This window comes from Pleurodeles waltl, chromosome 2_2 (genome assembly GCF_031143425.1).
Source record: "Pleurodeles waltl isolate 20211129_DDA chromosome 2_2, aPleWal1.hap1.20221129, whole genome shotgun sequence".
NCBI classification, from domain to species: domain Eukaryota; kingdom Metazoa; phylum Chordata; class Amphibia; order Caudata; family Salamandridae; genus Pleurodeles; species Pleurodeles waltl.
In genome coordinates, this window is record NC_090439.1 from 1,191,651,754 (window position 1) to 1,191,678,751 (window position 26,998).

Consider the following 26,998-nt stretch of genomic DNA (forward strand, 5'->3'; position numbering starts at 1 on the left):
GCTTCTACCACCCGGTGGCAGCTTCTTTGCACCAACAGCTGGCCTTTCCTGGGCATCTGCCCACTCCCGACTTGATCGTGACTCTTGGACTTGGTCCCCTTGTTCCACAGGTACTCTCATCTGGAAATCCATCATTGTTGCATTGCTGGTGTTTGTCTTCCTGGCAGAATTCCCCTATCACGACTTCTGTGCTCTCTGGGGAACTTAGGTGCACTTTGCACCCACTTTTAAGGGTCTTGGGGTGGGCTATTTTTCTAACGCTCACTGGTTTCTTACAGTCCCACTGACCCTCTACAAGCTCACATAGATTTGGGGTCCATTCGTGGTTCGCATTCCACTTTTGGAGTATATGGTTTGTGTTGCCCCTATCCCTATGTGCCCCCATTGCATTCTATTGTGACTATACATTGTTTGCACTGTTTTCTATTGCTATTACTGCATATTTTTGTATTGTGTACATATATCTTGTGTATATTTGCTATCCTCATACTGAGGGTACTCACTGAGATACTTTTGGCATATTGTCATAAAAATAAAGTACCTTTATTTTTAGTATATCTGTGTATTGTGTTTTCTCATGATATTGTGCATATGACACCAGTGGTACTGTAGGAGCTTCACACGTCTCCTAGTTCAGCCTAAGCTGCTCTGCTAAGCTACCTTTTCTATCAGACTAAGCTGCTAGACACCCTATACACTAATAAGGGATAACTGGACCTGGTGCAGAGTGTAAGTACCCCTTGGTACCCACTACAAACCAGGCCAGCCTCCTACATGTGCCATCTTGAAGGGGGCACAATCGTGGCATTCTTGGAAACCAGATGCCACACATCATAGGAAATTCATCACTAGGTTGCAGGGGGACCCAGTAGCCTGCTGACTAGCGACCTCATGGTCCCCTCAGGGCACTTCTCTGGAATAAATATGGCATCCCTGGCATGCTGACCCATAGTACTCACTGGACGTGGACTGAAGATGAGAAGAAGACCACTTTGTACACATTGGAAGCGCACAAAGAAAGGCTGTGACTCCCGAGAGACTGCACCTGCTGCACTTCGGGCCAACAGACTCTGGACTCTGCTCTGCGTGCCTTGCTTGAGGAAAAGTTGATTCCCATACCCAGTCCGAAGCAGAGACTCCAAGGGTCAGGTGGGGGCCCCCCTAGAATTAGCAATGTGGACATTTAAGCTGGAAGACCCCAAGGACCAGATGTATGAAGCTTTTTTGCATTCGCAAATGGTGGGAATTGTAAGATTCAGCCATTTGCGAATGCAAAATTGCCTTTCCCAATGTATGAACGGCATTCGCTGTGCAATTTTAATGAGTCGCTAAAATTGTGATTCCTTAAAATTTGGACCCCATTTAGAGGATCACAAATTGTGATTCTGTAAATAGGAAATCGCAAAAAGAGAATTCCTATTTGTGATTTCCAAAGCACATGTATCAAGCATTTCCTAAATGCGAATTGGGCATTTACCAAATGCAATTAGCACAAACTAAAGTTTGGTAGTAACCATGTGCAAATTTAAAAAATGCATTACAAGTACATTTTTAAAATTGACATGTAGCACACACATGTGTGTGCCACACATGTCTGTAAAAATATTTTTGGGGTGCAGCAGAGGGGGCCTTAGGCCCCCAGCACCCTGGGATTTGCATTTCCTAAATTGCGAATTCCTAGCTGGAATTCGCAATTCGGGAAATGGAAAACTATTCGCAAAAGGCTCATAGGTGCAAATGGGGTCAGATTCTCTATTTGCGATTCGGTAATAGCATTTGCGAATTTTAAGAAATCGCTATTACCGAATCGCAAAATTCATACATCCCATTTTGCATTTCTTAAATAGCGATTTCTTAAAATTCGCTATTTAAGAAATGCAAAGCGGATCTTTGATACATCTGGCCCCAAGTCACATCTCTGGTAGCCGCTCCAGAAGTTTTGCTGCTACCGAACACTGGGCACCCCAAAGCATATTAGAGAGTGTACTGCACGATAGGGCTACCCAGCCATATCATATAGTAAAACCAAATCCTCACAAGGCTCTACACAACCAAGGGCCTGTGTTCATCAACTACTGCATGAACCTCTACCAGCCAGCCAGACCTCTGCGTTCCGCATCCCGCTCCATCACCCACACCTCTGCGTCCACTGAAGCAGAGGACGCTCATTCTCCTACCTCACAGTAAAGACAAGGAATGACCTCCCCCTGCAGCTCTGGACCTCTCCTTCTGTACGGGGAGTTCTGTAAAGTGCTAAAGTCATGCTGTTCGCCAGTCCCTTGGGCAAGTGCCTGGATACCCTCTCGGGTGATAATCAGCGCTATATAAATCAACTGAGCAGGCAAGAGTGTGGCATGGGGAGCAGGCGAGAGTGTGGCATGGGGAGCAGGCGAGAGTGTGGCATGGAGAGCAGGCGAGAGTGTGGCATGGGGAGCAGGCGAGAGTGTGGCATGGGGAGCAGGCGAGAGTGTGGCATGGAGAGCAGGCGAGAGTGTGGCATGGGGAGCAGGCAAGAGTGTGGCATGGGGAGCAGGCGAGAGTGTGGCATGGAGAGCAGGCGAGAGTGTGGCATGGAGAGCAGGCAAGAGTGTGGCATGGAGAGCAGGCGAGAGTGTGGCATGGAGAGCAGGAGAGAGTGTGGCATGGGGAGCAGGAGAGAGTGTGGCATGGAGAGCAGGCGAGAGTGTGGCATGGGGAGCAGGCGAGAGTGTGGCATGGGGACCAGGCGAGAGTGTGGCATGGGGGAACAGAGGTGGCAAAAAGGCTATGGAGGCGGAAAAGAACCAAAGGAGCAAGAGACATTCATTCTGACAGTAAAAAAATGGAAAGAATAGTGATGAAGTGTAACTGAGGTAAAGTGTGAGTCTAAAAGAGACCAATCATGTGAAAAGATGATCCCGTGTAAGAGAGAGTGAGAGAGGACTAGAGAGAGTGAGAAAAGCAGGGTGAAAAGGAACAGAAAAACCAGTAGCATGTTGCAAAAGAAAGACCACAGTAAAAGCCCTCAGGGATATGTGCTGATGGTGACAAAGTGTGTTCTCCAGTCAGTAGCTGCATCAAGGCACAGACATGGGAAATGACCCATGCCAAGAGCAGCTCCACTGGGGCTGAGCTGCAGAGATTCCTTCCACATCACTTGCCAGGGACCCATCAGAAATACTGAAATACTGAGCAGCATCTCAGAGGGCTGCTGCAGCCGAGAGTTTAAACACTAAATGTAAATGAGAAACTGGGTTTGAGCTGAGATGACTCACATATGTAAATAAAGTTTTTGTGTTTGCAGATCATATAAATTTAAAACTGCTTCATATATATAGCGCGAGTGTGGGTAGCAGTGTAGGATATCAGGTGAACACAGCACCAGCAGAAATGGCGTCTACCGCTGACCTCAAGGCGCTCTATGACCAGCATTTGGATGCAAGAAAAATGGTGGCAATGTATTTGTCTCCAACATCTGAATATCATGTTGATTCTTTTATTCAAGCGATTCCTCATGTGCACAACTTCTTCTCATCAGGTATGTACTGTCTCCCTTTCACCAGTATGACGTCATGGAAGTTGGTCCTACGTCATAGAGCTATTTGCAACTGCAGCACCAGCCTTCTAGCACAAATATTTATTTTCCCAACTCTTCAGTGATCTTTGTGGTTACAGTTGTAAAAAGATTACGTTGCGTTGCGCTTGCACCACACACTGTAGTGCATGCGTGACGCAACTCTTAAAGCAGGTTTATGAAGCCACACAAGGACACCTTATGGTCCATAGGATAAATCTGGAGTAACGCAGAGCTGCACAAATCTCTCTGATGCGATACTCTGCCCCAGGGAGGAGTTCCATGGGCGTTGCATGGGTGTTCCAACACAACTCCCATGGACTGTCAAATTGGGAATGCACCAAAATGCTATCCCTCCCCAGCACACATAGAAAGAGAAATATGCCTCCTGGATTGTTTTTGTGCAGGAAGGTGTCCCTTCCCTCTTTTGATGTGTGCGTCTGATGCAGATTTACCAGAGAAACGTGGGAATGGGAAAGAGGAAAAAACGCGGGTAAATAAAGTCCTTTCTCTTCCTTACTCCTCTCCTGGGGAGGCGTGTATTTTTGGTGCATTCGTGGGTTTATCTGGTAAATTTGCATTCTGTAGCACACATAGAGGAAAGACCCTCTCAGGACTGTTTTTGTGCAGCAAGGTTCCCATTCCTGCACAAAAACAACCCTGCATGCAATGCAAGCACGCTTGTACAGGGTGCATGGGTGCCTGTGTTGGCACTAGACAGCCCATTGTGCGCCATTGCAGGGCAAAGGACAGGGATGCACATCTTACCTTAAAAACTGCACATTCCTGCCCTTTGCCAGTGATGCAGGGCAGCAAGGTAACTTGGCCCCCACTTATGGCCCACAATGTGTGCAATGTACTCGAGTAAATGTCTGTTTTTTTTTCTTTTTTATGAATCTGGGCCATGATTGTTCTTGATTCAAATTTGTATTCAGTTTGTTTTTTAAATCTCTTCCCTATAACAGGGAATATAACTAAATGCTTTCCTACCAGTTATTTTCCTGGCTGCACAAGTATGACACTTATTTTTATCGGAGATATACGATTTCAATAAAACACATTTTTGAGTCACAATCTTTGTATACTACGGGGCATATTTACAAGGAACTGACGCATGGTCACCGATGCCTTGCGTCACCCTGTATCCCCCTAACGCCACCATGTTAGCGTGTTAGCACTGTATTTACAATACACCCCACCATGGCCCACATTAGGACAATAGTGCTACGCTATTGTGGCCCTTTGCTGGATTAGCGCCAAAAATGTTTGCGCTAGTCTAGCAAAGCTCAGGGAGGCCCATAAGCTAATGCACTAGCGTCACTGAGCAGCCGTTAAAAAATGACTCTAGAATGGTGCAGTGAAACCTTGTAGATTTGATCACTCCATTTGCTTGGGCCTCCTGCGGCGGAACGCCTCTTTCATACATTATACTTGGCTCGGGTACAATGTGGAGCGTGGGTTACAAAGTGGTGCAATGCAAGCACATGGCGGTGGTTGGGGGACTGGTTACCGCTGCCTGAGCACACAAAACAATTACGCTGAGGCGGCGTAGGGCCTTGGAAATATACCCCTATGAGTGAAAACAAATGCAGTAAGTATTGAAAAGATGTCTCTGTTTCTTAATCTGTGTTGAGCCAAGAAGAAAGAGCAGTTGATGCTGTCCTGGTGAGTGAGTGCAAGATGTTGCAGAAGTGATGCAGTCGGGAGTAAATATTCTAGACACATCGAGGTTTGGGACTCACCTGCTCTCTTCAAGGTCCCAAACTCTTAAATGCAGTACATCAGTTGTTCCCAACCTTTTGACTTCTGTGGACCCCCATTTTATCAATACTGGAGCCCAGGGACCCCCACTGAATCATTATTGGAATACGGGGACCCCCGAGGAGTCATTACTGATAGCTGGGACCTAATATTATTAAATGTTTTAAGCATCCGCGGACCCCCTGAAGAGGCTTCGCGGACCCCCTGGAGTCCCAGGCCCACAGGTTGGGAACCACTGCAGTACATCACCTCTGTAGTGGGAAGGAGACCTCAGAGGCAATCACTCCAGGTCTGCTGTGCACAGAGATTCAGGAGGATGCTGTCAAAATGTCATATTTCTAAAGTTTGAAGAAGGTGATATTGACAATCGTGAAAATCGTAAAAACGGGTCCATTTCTTCTGAATGGAAGCTTTGTCCTGAGTTACAAAAACAGGAGAAAGTTACAAGCATAGAAATGACCTATGTGTGATGCCAGTTTACACTTTTTCCATAGTTCACAAACACTTCCTGTTTATATAGACACCCCTTACATCATAGACACACCGATAAAGGTGAGGGAAACCACTAACGAGCCAGACATACTCCTGCGTTGCTATTACTATCTGTTTATACTCTGCGGGGCACATGTATCAGTATTTCACGCAGCACAAGATGCCCCCTTGGCCAGTATTTTACATAATATGGCACATTCCTGTCCTTTCCCTGCACTGGCTCCCTCTGGCTGCCTCGTGCCAATGGGGGCACCCTTGAGCCGTGGCGCAAGGGTGCCTACGAGGTAGGAAGGGGCAGCCACACTCCACCCATGGAAAGCCTTCCCAGGCAGAGTACCTCAAGGAAGAGACTTGCTCTGCCTTGTGTTGCTCCGGATTTATTAAGCCATGCGGGGACACACACCATGTGGGGACACACACCATGCGGGGCCACACACCATGCGGGGCCACACACCATGCGGAGCACACACCATGCGGGGCCACACACCATGCGGGGACACACACCATGCGGGGCACACACCATGCGGGGCCACACACCATGCGGGAACACACACCATGCGGGGCCACACACCATGCGGGGACACACACCATGCGGGCCACACACCATGCGGGGCCACACACCATGCGGGGCACACACCATGCGGGGACACACACCATGCGGGCCACACACCATGCGGGGCACACACCATGCGGAGACACTCAACATGCGGGGCCACATACCATGCAGGGCCACACAACATGCGGGCCACACAAGATGGCCTTGCCTGGCTTGATAAATATGACTTTTTTGTTGCAGCAACACAAAGACAAACATGGCCCCATGTTTCTGAAAAAAAAAATCAGTGGACTCGCGCCATGGTAAAAGATTTCGTAAAATACTTTGACGAGTTGGTGAAATAATAAAAATCGGAATGACCAGATATTAGGTCCAGATTGTGACCTATCCATCACACACTGTGTCAGTGACGCCAATGGCGATCCAGTGGGCGTGCTTCTCAGTGCACCACGGCGAGCACTGGGGCAGGTCGAAGGCAGACTGCGCTTGACTGCTGTACAATGTGTTAGTACATGTGAAGTCTGTAGCAGTCCAGTTGTATAAAGATAACAGTGTTACCTGTAATATAGGGTCAGACTTATTTTGGTAAATACAGTGCAGTGGCGACGGGGATACGTTTTTAACCACAGATGCACAGAGCACAAACTGCCTGAATGTGATCTCCTGTAAGTGTCCTTTGTGGCCCAGGGATGGCGTCACCATCCGATAACCTGCATCATCAATCGGTAGTGTATAAAATGGGGAGTCCCTGGCAGAGAGTGCTGTGAACCCCTTCACCTCCACTGATGCCCTTTGAACTCAGTGTGTGGATGACGCCAGTGATCCAGGAGATCAGTGCCTCGTAGGTGAAGCCCACCCAGCAGGGATGGTGCACGTAAGGTGGTCTCTTGTTGCACTGTGCTGGTCCCAGAGAGAGTCTGAAACACTTTCTCCCCCTGAAACATGTGGCCTACGAAGGGTAATAGTTTCAGTCCATGCAGCAACATCTGGAAAGCCCATCCATGTGTCTGCATGTTTTCTTTGAGTACCTTCCACTGCTGGCAGGGGGCGAGCTACTCTGTCTCCTGGTTACTCCATATGATGATTGCTGAGTACCTCTCACTGCTGGCAGGGGGTGAGCTTCTCTGTCGCCTGAGTTACTCCATGTGGTGTTTCATGAATACCTTCCACTGCCACCAGCTCATGAGCTTCTCTGTCTCCTAGTAACTCTACATGGTAATTCTTGAGTACCTTCCACTGCAGCCAGCAGGTGAGCAACTCCGTCTCCTAGTAATGCCGTATGGTGTTTCAGGAATAGCTATCACTGTTGCCAGCGGGCGAGCTTCCCTGTCTCCTGAGTTACTCCATTTGGTGTGTCTTGAATACCTTCCACTGCAGATAGCAGACAAGCTTCTCAGTTTCCTGGTTACTCCATATGGTGTTTCCTGACAACCTTCCAGTGCAGCCAGCTGGTGAGCTTCACTGTCTCTTGGTCACTCCATATGGTGTTTCCTGAGTACCTATCACTGCTGCCAGGGGGCGAGCTTCCATTTCTCCTGAGTAATTCCATATGGTGTCTCCTGAGTACCTTCCACTGCAGGCAACAGGCAAGCTTCTCTGTCTCCTAAGTTACTACATGTGGTGTTTCCTGAGTACCTTCCAGTACCAGCAGGGGAGAAGTTTCTCTTTCTGAGTACCTTCCACCGCTGCTAGCGGGCGAACTTCTGTCTCCTGAGTTATGTCATATGGTGTTTCCTAAGTACCTTCCACTGCCACCAGGGGGCGAGATTCTCTGTCTCCTGGTTACTACATATGGTGATTCCAGAGTACCTTTCACTGCCGGCAACGGGCGAGCTACTCTGTATCCTGAATTATGTCATATGGTATTTCATGAGTACCTTCCACTGCTGGCAGTGAACGAGCTTCTTGTTTCCTGAGTTATGCCATATGGTGTTTCATGAGCACCTTCCACTGCATCCTGGGGTGAGGTTCTCTGTCTCCTGGTTACTCCATATGGTGTGTCCAGAGTACCTATCACTGCCGCCAGCGGTCGAGCTTCTCTGTCTCCTGAGTTACTCTATATGGTTACTTTTGAGTACCTTCCACTGCAGGCAGCGGGTGAGCTTCTCTGCCCCTGGTTACTCCATATGGTGTTTCCTGAGTACCCATCATTGCCGCTAGCGGGTAAGCCTCTCTGACTCCTACGTTACTACGTGTGGTTTTCCTGACTAACTTCCGGTGCCAGCAGGGGGGAGCTTCTCTGTCTTCTGGTTACTCCATCTGGAGTTTCCTGAGTACCTTTCACTGCGGCCAGTGGGGAAGATCCTGTCTCCTGAGTTATTTTATATGTTTTTTCCCTAGTACTTTTCACTGCCGTCAGGGTGCGAGCTTCTCTCATCTCCTGAGTTATGTCATGTGGTGTTTCCTGATTATCTATCACTGTCGGCAGGGGGTGAGCTTCTCTATCTCCTGAGTTACTTCATATGGTGCTTCCTGAGTACCTTACATAGCCACCAGGGAGTGAGCTTCTTTGTCTCCTGAGTTATATCATGTGGTGTCTCTTAAGTACCTTCCACTGCAGGCAGCGGGCAAGCTTCTCTAGCTCCTGGTTACTCTATAAGGTGTTTCCTGAGTACCTATCACTGCTGCCAGCGGGAGAGCTTCTCTATCTCCTGGTTACTCCATATGGTGTTTCCGGAGCACCTATCACTTCCACCAGCGGGTGAGCTTCTCTGTATCCTGAGTTACTCCACACTGTGTTTTCTGAGTACCTATCACTGCTGCCAGCGGGCCAGCTTCTCTATCTCTTAAGTTACTAGATGTGGTGTTTCCTGGGTACCTTCCAGTGCCGGCAGTGGGGGAGCTTCTCTGTCTCCTGGTTACTCCATATGGTGTTTTCTGAATCCCTTCCACTGCTAGTAGCGGGCAAACTTCTGTCTCCTGAGTTATGTCATGTGGTGTTACCTAAGTACCTTCCAGTGCCAGCAGGGGGGGAGCTTCTCTGTCTCCTGGTTACTCCATATGGTGTTTCCTGAGTACTTTGCACTTTGTCTCGTGGTTACACCTTACGATGTTTCCTGACTACTTTCCACTGCAGCCTGGAGGTGAGCTTCTTCATTTCCTGGATACTTCATATGGTGTTTTCTGAGTAACTTCCACGGAAGGCAGAGGGCAAGCTTCTCTGTCTCCTAAGTTATGTCATATGGTTTTTCCTGATTATCTTCCACTGCCAGCAGGGGGTGAGCTTATCTGTCTCCTGGTTACTCCATATGGTGTTTCCTGAGTACCTTTCACTGTCAGCAGGGGATGAGCTTCTCTGTCTCCTGGTTACTCCATATGGTGTTTACTGACAACCTTCCACTGCAGCCAGGAAGCGAGCTTCTCTGTCTCCTGGTTACTCCATATAGTGTTTCCAGAGTACTTATCACTGCCACCAGCGGGTAAGTTTCTGTGTCTCCTGAGATACTCTATATAGTTTCTCTTGTGTACCTTCCACTGCAGGCAGTAGGTGGGCTTCTCTATCTCCTGGTTACTCCATATGGTGTTTCCTGAGTACCTGTCACTGCCACCAGGGAGCGAGCTTCGTTATCTCCTAAGTTACTACATGTGGTGTTTCCTGAGTACCTTCCAGTGCCAGCAAGGGGGTTGGGGGTTCTCTGTCTCCTGGTTACTCCATATGGTGTTTTCTGAATACCTTGCACTGCTAGTAGCGGTTGAACTTCTGTCTCCTGAGTTATGTCATATGATGTTACCTAAGTACCTTCCACTGCCAACAGGGGGCGAGCATCTCTGTCTCCTGGTTACTCCATATGGTGTTTCCTAAGTACCTTCCACTACCACTAGGGGGCCAGCATCTCTGTCTCCTGGTTACTCCATATGGTGTTTCCTGAGTACCATCCACTACCACCTGCGGGTGAGCTTCTCTGTCTCCTGAGTTACTCAACATGGTGTCTCTAGAATTCCTACCACTGCAGGCAGCAGGCAAGCTTCTCTGTCTCCTGGTTACTCCTTATGGTGATTGCTGAGTACCTCTCACTGCTGGCAGGGGGTGAGCTTCTTTGTCTCCTGAGTTACTCCATATGGTGTTTCCTGAATACCTTCCACTGCCAAGTGGGGACAAGCTTCTTTGTCTTGTGTTTACTCATATGATGTTTCCTGGATACTTCATATGGTGCAGGCAGAGGGCAAGCTTCTCTGTCTCCTGAGTTATGTCACATGGTGTTTCCTGAGTACCTATCACTGTCAGCAGGGGATGAGCTTCTCTGTCTCCTGGTTACTCCATATGGTGTTTCCTGACAACCTTCCACTGCAGCCAGGGAGCGAGCTTCTCTGTCTCCTGGTTACTCCATATAGTGTTTCCAGAGTACCTATCAGTGCCACCAGCGGGTGAGCTTCTCTGTCTCCTAAGTTACTCCATTCAGTGTTTTCTGAGTACCTACCACTGCTGCCAGCGGGCGAACTTCTGTGTCCTGAGTTATGTCATATGGTGTTTCCTAAGTACCTTCCACTGCCACCAGGGGGCGAGCATCTCTGTCTCCTCGTTACTCCATATGGTGTTTCCTGGGTACCATCCACTACCACCAGCGGGTGAGCTTCTCTGTCTCCTGGTTACTCTACATGATAATTCTTGAATACCTTCCACTGCAGCCAGCAGGTGAGCAACTCTGTCTCCTAGTAATGCCATATGGTGTTTCCGGAGTAGCTATCACTGCCGCCAGTGCGCAATCTTCTCTGTCTTCTGAGTTACTCCATGTGGTACTACCTGAGTACCTTCCACTGCCAGAAAGGGGCAAGTTTCTTTGTCTCGTGGTTACTCCATATGATGTTTCCTGACTACTTTCCAAGGCAACCTGGAGGTGAGCTTCTTCGTTTCCTGGATACTTCATATGTTGCTTTCTGAGTACCTTTCACTGCCGCCAGTGGGCAAGCTTCTCTGTCTCCTGAGTTATGTCATATTTTCTTTCCTGAGTATCTTCCACTGCCACCAGAGGGCGAGCTTCTCTGTTGTCTGGTTACTCCATATGGTGTTTCCTGAGTATCATCCACTGCCGCCAGTGGGTGAGCTTCTCTGTCTCCTGGTTGCTACATATGGTATTTCCTGAGTACCTACCACCACAGCCAGCAGGCAAGGATCTCTCTGGCCTAGTATCACCATATGGTGTTTCCTGAGTAACTTCGATTGATACCAGCAGGTGAGCTTCCCTGTCTTCTGAGTTACTCCGTATGATACTGCCTGGCTAACTTTCACTGCCACCCGGGCGATCTTCTCTGTCTTCTGGCTACTCCATATGGTGTTTCCTGAGTACCTTCCATTGCTAGCAGAGGGCGAACTTCTCGCTCTCCTGGTTACTCCACATGGTGTTTCCTGACTACCTTCCACTGCCGGCATGGGCCATGGTTCTCTGTCTCCTGGTTACTCCATATGGTGTTTCCTGAGTACCTTCCACCGCCAGGAGTGAGCTTCTTTGTTTTTTGAGTTACTCCATTTGGTATTTCCTGAGTACCTTTGGCTTCTACCAGAAGCGGGGGTTCTCCTTCTCTTTGCTGGGCTTCATTTGAAAGTTCACAGGTACCACTATCGCCAGATGGTATGTGTACATTTGCTCAACAGCCACTCCCATGACAGTCTGTATGACCACTACATGACTACATGCTCAGTAGCCTGAACCATCATTTGACCCTCACTCCTTCATCATTCCTGACTTGACACTGTCTAAATCAGGAAGATGTGAAGCTAGCCAAGTCAGGAGGCTTCTGCAAGGATAGACCAGTGTTTGTCTGTCACCTCTATTGTATAACTGACATTAATAGGTCTATGCTCACAAAAGTGAGGAGCGATAGTGATTATTTAATGAAGCATTAAAACTATTTTAAAATAAGTGTGCATGTAAAAATAAATATATTAAATTACAGTAACTATATGTTTCCCAAGTTTAAATTAAAGAAATAAATCCCCACGTACTGTAAAAATATTTTATTAAATTACTAATTATTCAAAGTAATTTACACAATTAATTAAAAGTAATTTAAATACATTTAATAACATTGTTACATTATTTTAAAATGGCGTGGATGGCACTGCGCTAATCCTATGCTTAAAGACTGCCAGAACATCAGACATTCAAGGTGAGCAGACTCAGAGTGTCGCTGGTGTTTTAGGGTGCTCATATAAAGGATCTGTTCTCTACCTAAGCCTGGAAAATAACCAGAGTTCCAAGTTTTGATTTTGTGAATATACGTTTTTAATTTTTTTTAATTAAGGTAAGATAGTATTACAATTCATAACTATAACACCACTTTAACTTTTGTGTTTTTTTTCAGTGAATTTCTATGTTTTTAAATGTAAAGTAAGATGTCCATTGTCATCTGCCACTTCTAGCTTTGTGTGGGTGGCACTTATCTAATCTATGCTTGAAGACTTTGCTGTAAAAACAAACATTTGAAGTGAACAGATTCAGAGTGCCGGTGGTGCTCTAAAGTGCTCATAAAAAGAAGATGCTCTCCACCTAACCTTGTGAACTACCCAGAGTTCCCTGCTTCTTTTTTTGCAAATTTAAGTTTTCTTTTTAACTTAAAGTAAGACAATTCCTAACTATAAACATTACTTTAATCCAAGTTTTTTGTGAATTTCTACGGTAAGATATCCATTCCTGCGCGTGGCGTGGGGCCGGCTCTTCCTCAACAGACACCATTTGCACAGTGTACTGTCGCCCTGTGATGTTAGTGAGCACTGACGTTTACTTGCTCTAAGGTGAATTTCGCTAAGCAGACATGATGCAAATTGGGTCTCTTGTTGAGTCTATCCTCACTCAAGGCAGTGTAGTTCAACTTTTCACATCATGCCCAATCCTTCTGAGGACCTCAGAGAGAATCCCTGGAGACTGCGGGGGAGGATGGTTCTGAAAGGAAGGTAGGGCAGAAGAAACAGTGCTAAACAACAGTTACAGGCTCCTGAGCAATGGAGCTTTACCATAAATGCAAATTGCTTTGCGCCTGCAGTATGTTTTCTGTTTCAGCCTTACACGGGTACCAAGAAAGGAATACAAGACTAAAGTATGATGTATGCTAGAGGCATACAGCCCCCCCCCCAAGCGACCAGGAGAATATGAGTAAATCACAGTAGGTTTCGCAGATCACACACTGAAACAAGAAGAAAAACCATGCAAAACCCAGAAGAGACTGCAAGACCCCAACAGTAGATTCCTGGACAAGACCACCTATAGAGGAAGGGGACCAAGACCAAGAAGCACAGAGGAGTCCAGGAAAAGCAGGAGCCCCTGCCAACCCAGATGAAGGTGCAAAAGGAGAACCACAGGTGGAGAAGAAAAGTCAGTACTGCACCCAAGAAGATGAAGTTGGGTTCCTGGAGGGTACAAGTAATGTCCCACGCTGAATGGAGGATTGCAGTTGTTGGAGTCCGCCAACAAGCCTTGGCACAAGCAAAGCTTGAGGTTAGCGGAAAGTGATGCCGACGTGGACCGGGTGGACTCTACACAGGATGGGGAATCAGAGGGGGCCCTCAGAGTCATAGAGAGCCCACAGAACTCCAGGCAGCGCATGCAGGAGTCCCACAGAATAGGGACAAAAAAAGTTGTAGAAGAGTCCTATGCAGAACTATGAAAAAGGCTCCCATGCCGCCGGAGAACGACTCAGGAAGCTGTGCATTACAGGATAGAATGTTGGGGGCCGTAGCTTCAAGATGCAGGAAGACCTTGGAGGAAGGATGCCAACATGCCTTGGCAGCTGCAAAAGATGCAATGCAAGGGGGTACTGTCTTGCATTGAGAGGCAAGGTCTTACCTCCACCAAAGTTGGACAGCTGGAAGAAAGGACCGTCGGGACCACTTAAGTCCACCACCTGTGATGCAGGATTCACGCAGCTCAGCAGGAGAGGGGATCCATGCAGCCACTTGTCATTGCAGTCAGTGCCTGCTGTAGCAGTGGAGTGACTCCTTCTCCCCCAAGGAAGATTCCTTCACTCTTCTGGTGCAGACTGAAGACGGGCTTTCCTCAGGATGCACAACTGGGAAACGGTTGCATTTGCTGTCAGGAGCTGAACATACAATGTTGCAGAAGACATCTTGCTTCTTTGTTGCAGTTTGGAAAGTCCAGATGCAGTTTCTTCAGTGAGAAGTCAAAGTGGAGGATGCAGAGGATTCCTGCTGGAGTCTTACAATCTGAATCTGAGGAACCATCAAAAGGAGAGACTCTAAATAGTCATGAAAGGTAAATTGGTCACCTGACCAGGTAAGCACTTATCAGGGGAGGGCTCTGATGTCACCTGCTGGCACTGGCCACTCAGAAGCTCCCAGAGTTCCCTGCCAACCTTGAATCCAGGATGGCAAAACCTAGGGACCCTCTGGAGGAGCTCTGAGCACCATCCCTGGGGAGGTGATGGACAATGGAGTGGTCACTCCCCTTTCCTTTGCCCAGTTTCTTGCCAGAGCTGATGTAGACTGGTTTATGCAAGGAGGGCATCAAATGTACCCTTCAAAGCATTTCCAGTGGCTTAGGGAGGCTACTCCTCCCAAGCCTCTAACACCTATTTCTAAAGGGAGAGGGTGTAACATCTCTCTCCCAAACAAAACCATTTTTTATGCCTTCCTGGGCTTGAACTTCTCAAGCAACAGGAGGGCAAAAAACCTGTCTGTGAGGTGGCAGCAACTTGGGTTGCCTGGAAAACCTCAGAAGGCTGTAATGGCAGTAATGGGGGTCCTCCGAGGAGCCCCCAGAGTGCATGGGATCATACAACCAATGCTTGTAAAAGTGGGGCTATGATTCCTACATCATATGTAGCTGGACATAGGTAGTGACCTATGTTCAGTACTTACGTAAAATGGCATCCCCGCACCCACAAAGTCTGGGGAAATGGTGGTGGGGGTTGTGGGGGCACCTCTGCTAGTGCAGGGGTGCACTCATTCCCAGGTACTTCGCACCCTTCCCTCAGGGCTGGAGGGCCTGCTATAGGGGTGACTTATAAGTGACCTGGTGCGGTGTAAATGGCAGTAAAAGGGTGCTTACATCTTTACAGGAATTCTACGACGGCTGTCCTGCATAAGCCTTTGCATGGGCTCCCTATAGGTGGCAAAACTTATGCAGCAGTCCATAGTGATCCCCTGGAACCCCAATGCCCTGGGTTCCTAGGTACCATATACTAAGGACTTATAAGGAGGCACCAGTATGCCAATTGTGGATGAAATACTCTGTTAACAGAATCCAACAACCATTTAGAAGGGAGAGATCATAACTACTGGGGTCCTGATTAGCAGGATCCCAGTAGACACAGTCAAGCACACTGACAAACAGGCCACAAGTGAGGGTAACCAAGCTAGAAAGAGGCTACTTTTCTACGAACACCCCCTCCCAATTGAAATCCTTTGTTCTTCCTTCCCGGGCTCAAGCTTTTCAAGCAACAGGAGGGCAGAAACCTATCTGGGAGGAGGCAGCAGCTGGGGCTGCCTGGAAGCCCTGAGAAGTCTGAAATGGCAATACTGGGGGTCCACTAAGAAGCCCCCAGAGTGCATGGAATCATACAACCAATGCTTGCAAAAGCTTTGGAGTATGATTCAAATATGTTTGATACCAAACACACCTCAGTTCGGAGTTACCATTATTTAGCTGGACATAGGTAGTGACCGAAGTCCAGTACATGTGTAAAATGATGTCCCCACACTCACGCAGTCCGGGAAAATGGGCCTGGAGTTCGTGAGGGCTCCTATCCTTGTGCAGCAGTGCCCTCACACACAGGTACTTTGCACCCTGGCCTCTGCGCTGGAGGCCCTACCATACGTGTGACTTATAAGTGACCAGGTGTAGTGAAAAATGGCAGTGAAAGGGTGCTTGCACCGTTTCACCCAGGCTGCAATGGCAGTCCTGCAGAAGCATTTGCTTGGGATCCCTATGGGTGGCAAAAATATATGCTGCAGCCCATAGGGATCCCCTGGAAACCCAATGCCCTGGCTACCTAGGTACCATAAACTACCAACTTATAATGGGGCACCTGGGTGCCAATTGTAAATGAAATACTTAGTTTTCGGTGAGAGCGCATAACCACTGGGTTCCTGGTTAGCAGGATCCCAGTCAACACAGTCATGTACACTGACATCAAGCAGTAAAAGTTGATAATCATGCCAAGAAAGAAGGTACTTTCCTACACAACACCCCTCCCCAAACGAGGGACATGAAGGCTAACCTTGCCCAGATGAGTCTTCCCTGTCTAAGTGGAAATATCTAGAGAATCCATCTGCATTGGAGTGGTTACTCCCAGATCGATGTTCCACTGTAAAGTCCATACCCTGTGGGGAAATGGAGCGCCTCAACAATTTGGGGTTTTCTCCTTTCATTTGCTTGAGCCACAAGAGAGGTTTGTGGTCTGCCTGAACAATGAAGTGAGTACCAAAGAGGTATGGTCTCAACCTCTTTAAAGCACAGACCATAGCAAAGGCCTCCATCTCTATGGCTGACCAACGCTTTTCTCAGGGGGTCAACCTCCTGCTAATAAAAGCTTCTGGTTGATCCTGGCCCTCTGTATTGAGTTGTGAGAGAACTGTGCTAACCCCTACTTCTGAAGCATCAGTCTGAACTATGAACTTCTCGGAGTAGTTTGGGTTCTTTAGGACAGGTGCAGAGCACATGCCCTGTTTAAGTTCCTCAAAAGCTTTCTGGCAGCTAGCTGTCCATAATACCTTTTTAGGCATCTCCTTGGTGGTGAGGTCATTAAGAGGGGCTGCAATGGATCCATAGTTCTTAATGAAATTCCTGTAATACCGAGTGAGACCTAAGAAGGCTCTAACCTGGGTCTGCGTGGTAGGGGGAGTCCAATCCAAAATGGTTTGGATCTTCCCCTGTAGTGGCTGAATCTGTTCCCCACCTACTAGGTGTCCCAGATAAACCACCTTCCCCTGTCTCATCTGGCACTTTGAAGCCTTGATAGTAAGGCCTGCCTTTTTCAGAGCCTCCAAAACTTCCCAAAGATGGACCAGGTGGTCATCCCAGGTGGAGCTAAAGGCAACTATGTCATCTAGATATGCTGCACTAAAGGCTTCCAGGCCTTGCAGGACTGTATTCACCAACCTTTGAAAAGTGGCAGGTGCATTCTTCATACCAAAGGGCATTACTGTGGGATGCCAGTGCCCTCCAATGGTTGAAAATGCTGTCTTCGGTTTAGCATCTTCTGACAACTTAATCTGCCAATAGCATGCAGTTCAGTCAAAAGTGCCTAGATACTTGGCAGAAGCCAGTGTATCTATGAGCTCATCTGCCCTGGGGAATGGTTTGGTTGATCGTCTGTCTTGGTTACTCTGTTGAGCCCTCTATAGTCAACAAAAAAACCTAATCTTTCCCCATTATGAGAGTATGGTTATGGGACCAGCATCACTGGGGATATCTGAGTGCTCAATGACTCCCAGGCCAAGCATTGTTTGCACCTCTGCTTTGATGCAATCCCTTACACAATCAGGTTGCCTGTAGATTTTACTCTTGAAAGGCAGACTGCCCCCTGCATCAATGGTGTATTCACACCATGTGGTTTGACCAGGTGTAAGGGAAAACAGTTCTGAGAATGGTCCTAGGAGATTTCAGAAGTCTTCCTTTTGAGACTGAGAAAGGCAGTCTGCTAAGACCACTCCCTCAAGTGAACCATCAGCTGCAGAATTGAAAAGAGGTCAGAGAGAGGATCATTCTCATCTTCCTGTCCCTCTTTAGTGGTCATGAGCAGGGTTAAGTCAGCCCTGTCATAGTAGGGCCTTAGGCGGTTCACATGAAGTACTCTGAGAGGACTTCTTGGAGTGCCAAGGTCAACTAAGTAGGTGATCTCACCCTTTGTTGCCACTATTATGTGTGGTCCACTTCATTTGTCTTGGAGTGCTCTTGGTACCACAGGCTTCAGGACTCACACTTTCTGCCCTGGTTGGTACACAGTCAGGACAGCCTTCTGGTCATGCCATTGTTTTTTGCAATTCTTGGCTTGCCAGAAGGTTCTTACTGGCCTTCTTCATGACTCAGCCATCCTCGATGTGAGGCCAAGAACATAATCCCTTATATCTTGTTTAGGGGTATCGAGGGGTTGCTCCCAACCCTCCTTTACAAGTGCTCATGGACCCCTAACAGGGTGACCGAAGAGGAGTGCAAAGAGGCTGTAGCCCACTCCTTTTTGGGGTACCTCCCTGTGGCCAAAGAGGAGGCATGCTAACAGGCCATCCCATTTCCTCGTGAGTTTTCAAAGAGTCCCATTATCATGCCTTTGAGTGTTTAATAAAATGCTCAACCAACCCATTTGTTTGGGGATGTCAAGGTGGGATGAATTTGTATGTTATACCACACTCTTTCCACATTGCTTTCAAGTATGCAGACATGAAGTTGCTACCCCTTTCTGATATTATCTCTTTGGGAAACCCACCCTGGAAAAGATTCCCAGTAGGGCTTTGGCCAGTGCAAGAGCTGTAGTGGTCCTCAGAGGTATGGCTTCTGGATACCTGGTGGCATGGTCCATCACCACCAGTATAAACCTGTTCCCTGAAGCTGTGGGAGTATCAAGGGGGTCAACAATATCAACCCCTAACCTTTCAAAGGGTACCCCAGTGGCAGTGAGATTAAGTGGGTCTTTGGGGTGACACCTGTCTTGCCACTGGCTTGGCAGGTGACACAGGAGCGACAAAACTCCTTTGTATCTTCTGACATATGAGGCCAGTGAAAGTGAGGGACCAGTCTGTCCCAAGTTTTATCTTGCCCCAGATGTCCAGCAAGGGGGGTGTCATGGACTAAGGGCAAGAAAAACTCCCTGTATTGCAGAGGGATGACCACTCTTCTGGTATCACCAGGTTTGGGTTCCCTGGATTGTGAATACAGGAGGTTGTGCTCTCGGTACACCCTGTGGGTGCCACTGACATCCACTTCTTCTTTGACAACTTGCTGTCTCAAACCTCAAGTGTGGGACAAGTCTGCTGAGACACACTGAACTCCTCCCTGGCAGGTACCCCTGCATCTACAAGTTCAGCTGTGTCAGCTTGAAGTTCTTCAGGTGTAGGTTGATTCCTCCTCCTCAAAGGGGGAATCATCAGTGGAGGAAGGGATAGGAAATACATCTTTACCTTTCCTAGCCCTAATTTTGGGAAGCTCTTGTTACACATTTTCAGGATCCATGTTTCCCTGTTTCCTTTGCTTCTTGGCCTGAGCCCTTTTTTAAAGCAAAGATATGCCCAGGAATGCCCAGCATGGCCCTCCAACTCTACTTCAGCCCAAATTGAAGTCTCCAAGTCGTTCCCTAAGAGGCACTCTATAGGTAGGTCTAAGGACACTGCAACTTTTTTAGGACCAGCGAACCCCCCCCCCCCCAGTTGAGATCAACAGATGCCATGGGGTGGCTCACAGTATTGTTGTGGGCGTCAGTCACTTAGTACTGGTGACCAAGTAGGTGTTGCTCAGGGGCCACTAGTTCTTCAGTCACCATTGTGATACTGGCACCTGTGTCCCTGAAGGCCTCAACCCGACACCATTTATTAGGGGTTGTTGCTTGTACTTATACATATAAAGGGGACAAGCAACAAGGGTGGCAAGGTCAATGCCACCATCAGAGACTAAAACAGCCTCAGTGGTTTCCGTAACTAAATCAACCAACACTACATTTCCCAGAGTGAGTCAGGCTACACCCTTCGACTGACTATTTGTAGAATGAGTTTTTCCACCACCACTGCTATTGCTAGGGGCACTAGCTGTAGCAGAGGGGGTAGTGGTGATGGGAGGTTTGGTGCTTATCTTAGGGCAAGAGCTGTCTCCTGCCCTGTGGCCTTTGGTTCAACAAATATAGCACCAAGACTTTTTGGTCTGATTGTGATGTGAAGAGGATTTAGACCCATCCCCAGAAGATTTTTGTGTGCCTGTAGACTCTTTACTTTTATCTTTGTCTCCACCTTTGTCATTAGACTTACCATCCTTCTTGTCCTTGTCACCCCCTGTATACGCGTTTCTGCTCACCCTTGTTCTGACCCATTTGTCTGACTTCTTTCCCAATTCTTGGGGAGAGGTCAGATCTGAGTCTACCAAGTACTGGTGTAATAAGCCAGACACACAATTATTCAAAATATGTTCTAATAGATTGTACATGCCCTCGTTGTCAGACACTTTGCTGCCATGCGACCAGCCTTGTAAAGCTTTAACAGAACAGTCCACAAAGTCAACCCAATCTTGTGAGGCCTCTTTTCAGGTCTCCATGAACTTGATTCTATATTGTTCAGTTGTGAGGCCAAAACCTTCAATATACCAGGTCACTTATAAGTCACCTCTATGGTAGGCTCTCTAGCCCAGAGGGCAGGGTGCAAAGTACCTGTGTGTGAGGGCACCCCTGCACTAGCAGTCATGCCCTCTCAAACTTCAGGCCCATTTTCCTAGACTTTGTGAGTATGGGGACGCCATTTTATGCGTGTACTGGACATAGGTTAATACCTATGTCCAGCTACATAACGGTAACTCCGAACATAGGCATGTTTGCAAGCATCGGTTGTATGATTCCATGCACTCTGGGGGCTTCTGAGAAGACCCTCAATATTGCCTTTACAGCCTTCTGATGGTTTCCAGGCTGCTCAGAGTTCCTCCAGAGGGTCCATAGGTTTTTCCAACTTGGATTCAAGGTTGGCAGGGAACTCCGGGAGCATCTGAGTAAACAGTGTGAGCAGGTGACGTCAGAGCCCCCTTCTGATAGGTGGTCACCCAGCTAGGTGACAATCCCCCTTTCAGGGCTATTTAGGGTCTATCTCTTGGGTGGTTCCTTAGATTCGGATTGCAAGACTCCAGCAGGAATCCTCTGCACCCTTCACTTCGACTTCTGACTGAAGAAACTGCATCTCTATGCTCCAGGTCCTGGCAAGCTGCAACAAAGAAGCAAGACACCTTCCAGCAAGTGCAACATTTCCCTGGTCATGAATCCTCTGAGGACAGCCTGTATTCAGCCTGCATCAGAAGGAAGAAGAAATCTCTCTTGGGGTGAAGGAGTCACTCCCATGTTTCTGCAGGCACCAACTTCCTCAACAACTGACTGCGCGGATCCCCTCTCCTGCTGAGTTACCTCGATCCTGCATCACGGGTGGTGGACTAAATTGGTCGCGACGGTTCTCTCTTCCAGCTGTCCAACTTGGGTGAAGGTAAGGCCTTGCTTGCCCACGCAGGACAATACTGCCGTACACCACATCCTTTGCAGCTGCAAGGCTTGTTGGCATCCTTTCCATGAGATCTTCAGGCATTTTGAAGCTCTGGCCCCAAGCACTCCGTCCTGCAATGCACAGCTCCCTGAGTGGTTCCACGGCAGCGTGGGAGCCTTTGTCGTAGTGCTGTGTGGGCATCTTCCTCGACCCTTGTGTCCCCGTCCTGTGAGTGCTGCCTGGGCTTCTGTGGGCTCTCTGGCTCCCCCTCCTTAGTAGAGTCCACCTGGTCCTTCCTGGTCACCAGTAGCTCCACTTTCCGCTAACTGTGAGTTTTGCGTGTGCCAAGACTTGTTGGCGGAATTCAAAGATGCAAACCCGACTTCAATCCTCAATCTGGTGCGCGACATCACTTGCATCCTCCAGAAACTCGACTTTGTCTTCTTGGGTGCAGTGCTGACTCTCCTTATTCCATGTCGATTCACCTCTTACGCCTTTAGTCTGGTGGGTAGGGGATCCTGCCCTTCTTGGACTCTTCTGTGCTTCTTGAACTTGGTCCCCTTCTTCCACAGGCGCTCCGGTCCAGGAATCCACTTTTGGTGTCTTGCAGTCTCTTCTGGGTTTTGTAATATTCTTCTTTTCTGTTCAGTGTGTTCAGGGAAACTTACTGTAATTTACTCCTGTTTTCCTGGTCGCTGGGGTGGGTTGTGGTACTTACCTTTGGGCTTTCCTTGTACTGCCAGCTCCCCTCTACACACTACACTTACCTAGATGGGGGACTGACTTTCACATTCCATTTTTAGGTCGAGCGTTAGCGTTCGATTTGTTGTATACTTTTAAGTATACTATACTGTGAGTTCCAGCGTTTTTATTTGTTGGTTCCAGTGTCCTTCAAAACTCCTTGCTTGCTAGTGGTCAGTTCTACCTCTTTGTCCTGCCTTTTTCTCTTTGGGAGCAGCACAAACTACTGTCTAATTACGGATGTCCTGTTTATCTCTTCTGTAATGGACTTTTTTCTCAGTATTTGCTTGTTTGTCTTACACTGTGGGCGTGTTCAGTCCCTCCTCCCCACCAGCTCCCTCTGTAAACATAAACCAACAGCAGAAGCGGGGTTTTCCAGGACCAGCTCGCCCTCCCACTCTTTTTATTTTCAGTCTGTGTGGCAAGAAAAGTCCAGTCAGTAATTCACAAGGCTAAGAGCTCTAACTCGAGCAAACACGAGACCACTGCATTCTAAATGCTGTTTTTTCTGATTTTTCCTTTTGTCTCTTCTTTGCAAACACGCTCACGGCTGCGGTGGTGCTTTGAATCGGCTCGCTTATGTCAACTGTTTTACTTTTTATTTTCAGTTTGTGTCGAAAGAAATGTCCAATTACGAATTTACCATTCTAATAGCTCTAACTTGTTCTGTTTTCATTCATCCACGCTGACGTGTTTTTTTTTGCAGCCCACAGTTCTCACAGCTGTTTGTTTTCCTTGCCCCGGGCGGCCCTTATCTTGTTCAAGTGGAAGTTTTTTTTAAGAGCACGGTGCGTGCCCCTCCTGCTGACATCACATCCATGGTCCACACAGGAAGCCGCACAACAGTGAGGAGGGCATTCGGGCATATGCTCAGGAAGCAAGGGCAGTGGCATGAACTGGGCAGGGCCCCCTCGTTGAGCAATGCTACTGACTGTGCATGTATGAGAAATGTTGCAAAAGTTAAGAAAAGCCTAAAAGCACACGTGGTCCACACCTTTCCATTTATGACAGGCGGGGGCTTCTGGAGAGCCAGGGAGGGGCGTGTAGAGGAAACAGAATTCCGATCAGGATGAGAACGGGGTTAAAGGGCCGCTGACAAACACCAGTGACCTGATTGCCTCTCCCCGGACTTCCCTCCTCTCCCCTCCCATTTTCTTTCATTATATTCTCTCCCTGTGTTCCCCTCTCTGTTTATTAACCTACTATACCGTCAGCACCCCAGACAGAAAAGGGGTGTGCTTACATGGATGCAGAATGTGAGGTCCGGCCCCCACCACAAGTCACATGTGCGGCTCTTTATCCGGAGCCTGCACTTCAACCTCTCAGCTTTATGAAAGGGCACTGAGCACAAGCACAAGACAAGCTGAAGACCCTTTAAAGCCTCTCAGAGTCAGGCTAGAGTGGGGTGGGGGTCTGTAGACTCCCAGCAGGGTATGGGTGCACACCCGCAATCTCTCACACAGACACAATACACTCCTAGCCAAAACACTAGCACTTGGAAACACAAATATGGACTGAGGCACATGAAACAAACCGGCTCTCACGCACACCTTATAACTCAAAACCTCAGTTTCATTAATTTGTGTTGATTTTCAAAAATTCCTTGAGCTCCATTGTACCAGTTGTTCGGGTGATGGGATGGTCCGTTGTACACAGCAGTGTTGCTCGATAGGTGGTGTCGTACGAGTTCTGTTGGCTGATGCTGCCCTTAATATATTGATTATGAGTGATGAAGTGCACAGCTGCGGAGAGTGGCAAAGATGCTGCGTCTAACATTGTTATCACCCGGGGGTCTGATCTGGTGTTCTGTTAAAATGTTGAACATATCAAAGAGACTGCCGAGCAATCCCACCTAGATAAAACATTTGCAAGTGTGCTAGGCCTCTGTCTCTTTTCATTACTATTTATTTTTTTTGCATTTCGGAGCATCTTTTTTCAGGTTTAGCTTTTACCAGAATGCAAAAAACAAACAAATACACGCAATTGGATAAATGACCCGCACTTTGAGATCTTTTGTGTGTCAGCCATGTAAAACATCTCAGTAATCCCATTCCCTTTACTCTATAACATCTCACCTGCGCCACAAGAATCTGAAGACAGTAAAGCAAAAACTAGATCCGGTCTGTCTTTAAAGTGCTGTCTGTGCAGCAGCCAGAGGCTTTTAAGCGCTATTTTTTGTGTAACAAAGACTGGAGCTTTGAATCTGCATGCCAGTATGAGGTTTTCACAGATGTAGTGACACACACATACATTTCCTTTAATAGTGCCTTGCATTCAGCACATGCAAACCCTGCTCTTTGCAGACATTTTTAAACAAGCATTTGCAATGCAATAGGTCTCGCATTTGCGAGAGTTAGAGCTATATACATTGTAAATGGCAATGTCTTTTATTTCTGTCTTTTGTTTTGGGGTGTAGAGGATGTATATGGTGTGGAGTGGAAATGTGTGGCTTGTATTTGAATTGTTACCCGTGGAACTGTGCAGTGTGGAATCGTGTGGTACAGAGTGTATTTGTGTAGTGGAATTATGTGGGATGGTGAATATATATGGGTGCGTTGTGCTGCCCTCTATGGGCTGTTTTGAGCATTGCAGACTAATGCCAAAAAAGTGTTCCTGATAAATGTTTTTTTGGGTTTACATGATGCTTGTATGTGTTTTATTAATATCTCCTTATTGCAGTTATGACCATGCTTTAGGCCAGCGTAACATCCTTATTACACTATGACTGCTTGAACACTCTTGATATGTTTGGGTGACACTTCTAGTTTACTTCTCTCGTTACTCCTCTGTGGCTGTCCTGTGTATTTTTGGAGGGAATTGTGTTAGCCAGCCAGAAAAGTGGTATTCTATTGGAATTAGCATGGCAGATTTAATTTGGAATGCTAAATGGAAACATTTTAAATTTTTGCTACAGATAGAGGAAGAAGATAAGTGGACGTGTTTTAGTTATATGCAGAGCCACTGGAATTATGTGGCAGGAAAGGACCAAATTAGGAGGCAGGATTGACCAATTTATGTGGCAAGAAAAACCCAATTATGCATTTACAATGCCAATAGTTCTAACTCTTGTAAATGCGAGACCTATTGCATTGCAAATGCTTGTTTTAGTGTATGGTTTGTGCTCCTCCTGGCCTATATCTCTCTATTGTGATTTTCACTAATTGCACTGTTTTCTAACTGTTTTTATGCCTATGTCTATGTACTAGTGTATATAATTTGTGTATTACGTACCTCCTAAGGGAGTATAGCATCTTCTTGTGTGTAAGTACTGTGTGACTACGGTGGTATTGCATGAGCCTTACATGTCTCCTAGATGAGCCTTGGCTGCTCATCCACAGCTACCCCTAGGAGCCTGGCTTCTAGACACTGTCTACATTTCACTAATAAGGGATACCTGGACCTGGTATACGGTGTAAGTACCACAGGTGCCCCCCACACACCAGGCCAGCCTCCTACATCTCATTATACTGTTTTGGTACTTGTTAAAGCTTTACACTTGTTCTTTTGAGGAAGCCTCACAGCTCTGAGCCACAATTACCCAGGGCTGAGTTAAGGTTTTACAAAAAAACCTGACTGAACCTGATACAGGTTTGTGTCATTATTACATGGTGAGGACGCTGAACCATACCATATAATAATCCGCACTTCCTCACATAAAACACCTCCAGGGAAAACTGTCCCAGCTGAATATAGGGCTGTCCCACAAGAACCCAAAAAACACACACCGCACACTGACCCATCAGTAAAGCCCCGTGGGCCCTGCATGATTTCTCCATTGGCCAGTCTGACCCTAGGTTCTGTTGTGACATGGAATCAAATACAAAAGGCTCTGTGGTCTGGAGGAACATGCCAGGACCTTTGGCTGAGGAGACCTCTAGTGTGTTGAACTTAGTAGCAGGACAGGCTCTTGTAACCAGTAACCTGCACTCAGATCTGTTTGAACCTGCACTGCAGGCTGGTGTGAGAGGCCTGAGACATGTTTTAAAAGCCTACTTTAGAGGGTGACACAATGAGTGCTGCAGACAATACTGGTAGCATTTCATTTACAGTACATGTTGCACCATATACTAGGGATTTATGAGTATAAACGTATGCCAATGATGTATAGACCAATCTCACTAAGTTTGAAGGAGAGATCACAAGTACTTTAGCACTAGTTAGCAGTGGTAAAGTTTGCAGAGTCCTTAGGCCAACAAAACCAATTACAGCAATACTAGAGGGGTGAAGGCAAAAGGTTTGGGGGAGATACCACACCATGTATGTCAGGTCCAACAACTATACAAGCATTTTTAGGGCATAGAACCCTTTCCATCTTTCATAAATTGATCTGCGTAAATTAGAGGCTGTTAGAGACACAAGGGCCGGTGTTTTCTTAGAAAGAGTCAGCTTGCATCTAGGCAGGTCGTCTCAACACTTTTATTGATATTGTATCCAAGGAGCAAGCGTGAGAGAGAAAGAACTGATGGAATGATAAACATAATAAAATGACAACTCTTTGAAAAGGGAGAGGAGTGGTAATCAGAAAAGAGAGGCACACAAAAAAGAAACTAGGTGGGAAGTGGAGATCAGAGATAGGAGCAGGAACCTTTAGAAGGCTTGCGAAAGAGGTGAAAAGGGCAGGGCTGTTTTACAGACAACATAAAAGGAGGCCTCAAATCCCAGTGTTACTCCCACTTGAATGACTCAAGAACATATGTCTTCCTTCCAAATAAACCTTCTTATGAACGATGTCACTGGACTGGACCATTCTCTACATTTATCCTTGCTATGACTAAAAGCTCAGGTT

General features: G+C 47.3%; 1 protein-coding gene across 1 annotated transcript in view; it reads left to right on the plus strand.

Annotated features, from left to right (window-relative positions):
* The first annotated feature begins 3,332 nt into the window (after positions 1–3,332).
* LOC138283070 (indolethylamine N-methyltransferase-like) overlaps positions 3,333–26,998 on the plus strand; it is a 62,013-nt gene continuing 38,347 nt past the window's right edge. Inside the window, exon 1 of the mRNA XM_069221220.1 lies at positions 3,333–3,517. Within this exon, the coding sequence (XP_069077321.1) occupies positions 3,370–3,517 (148 nt within the window). The 5' untranslated portion in view covers positions 3,333–3,369. The remainder of the gene's footprint in view (positions 3,518–26,998) is intronic.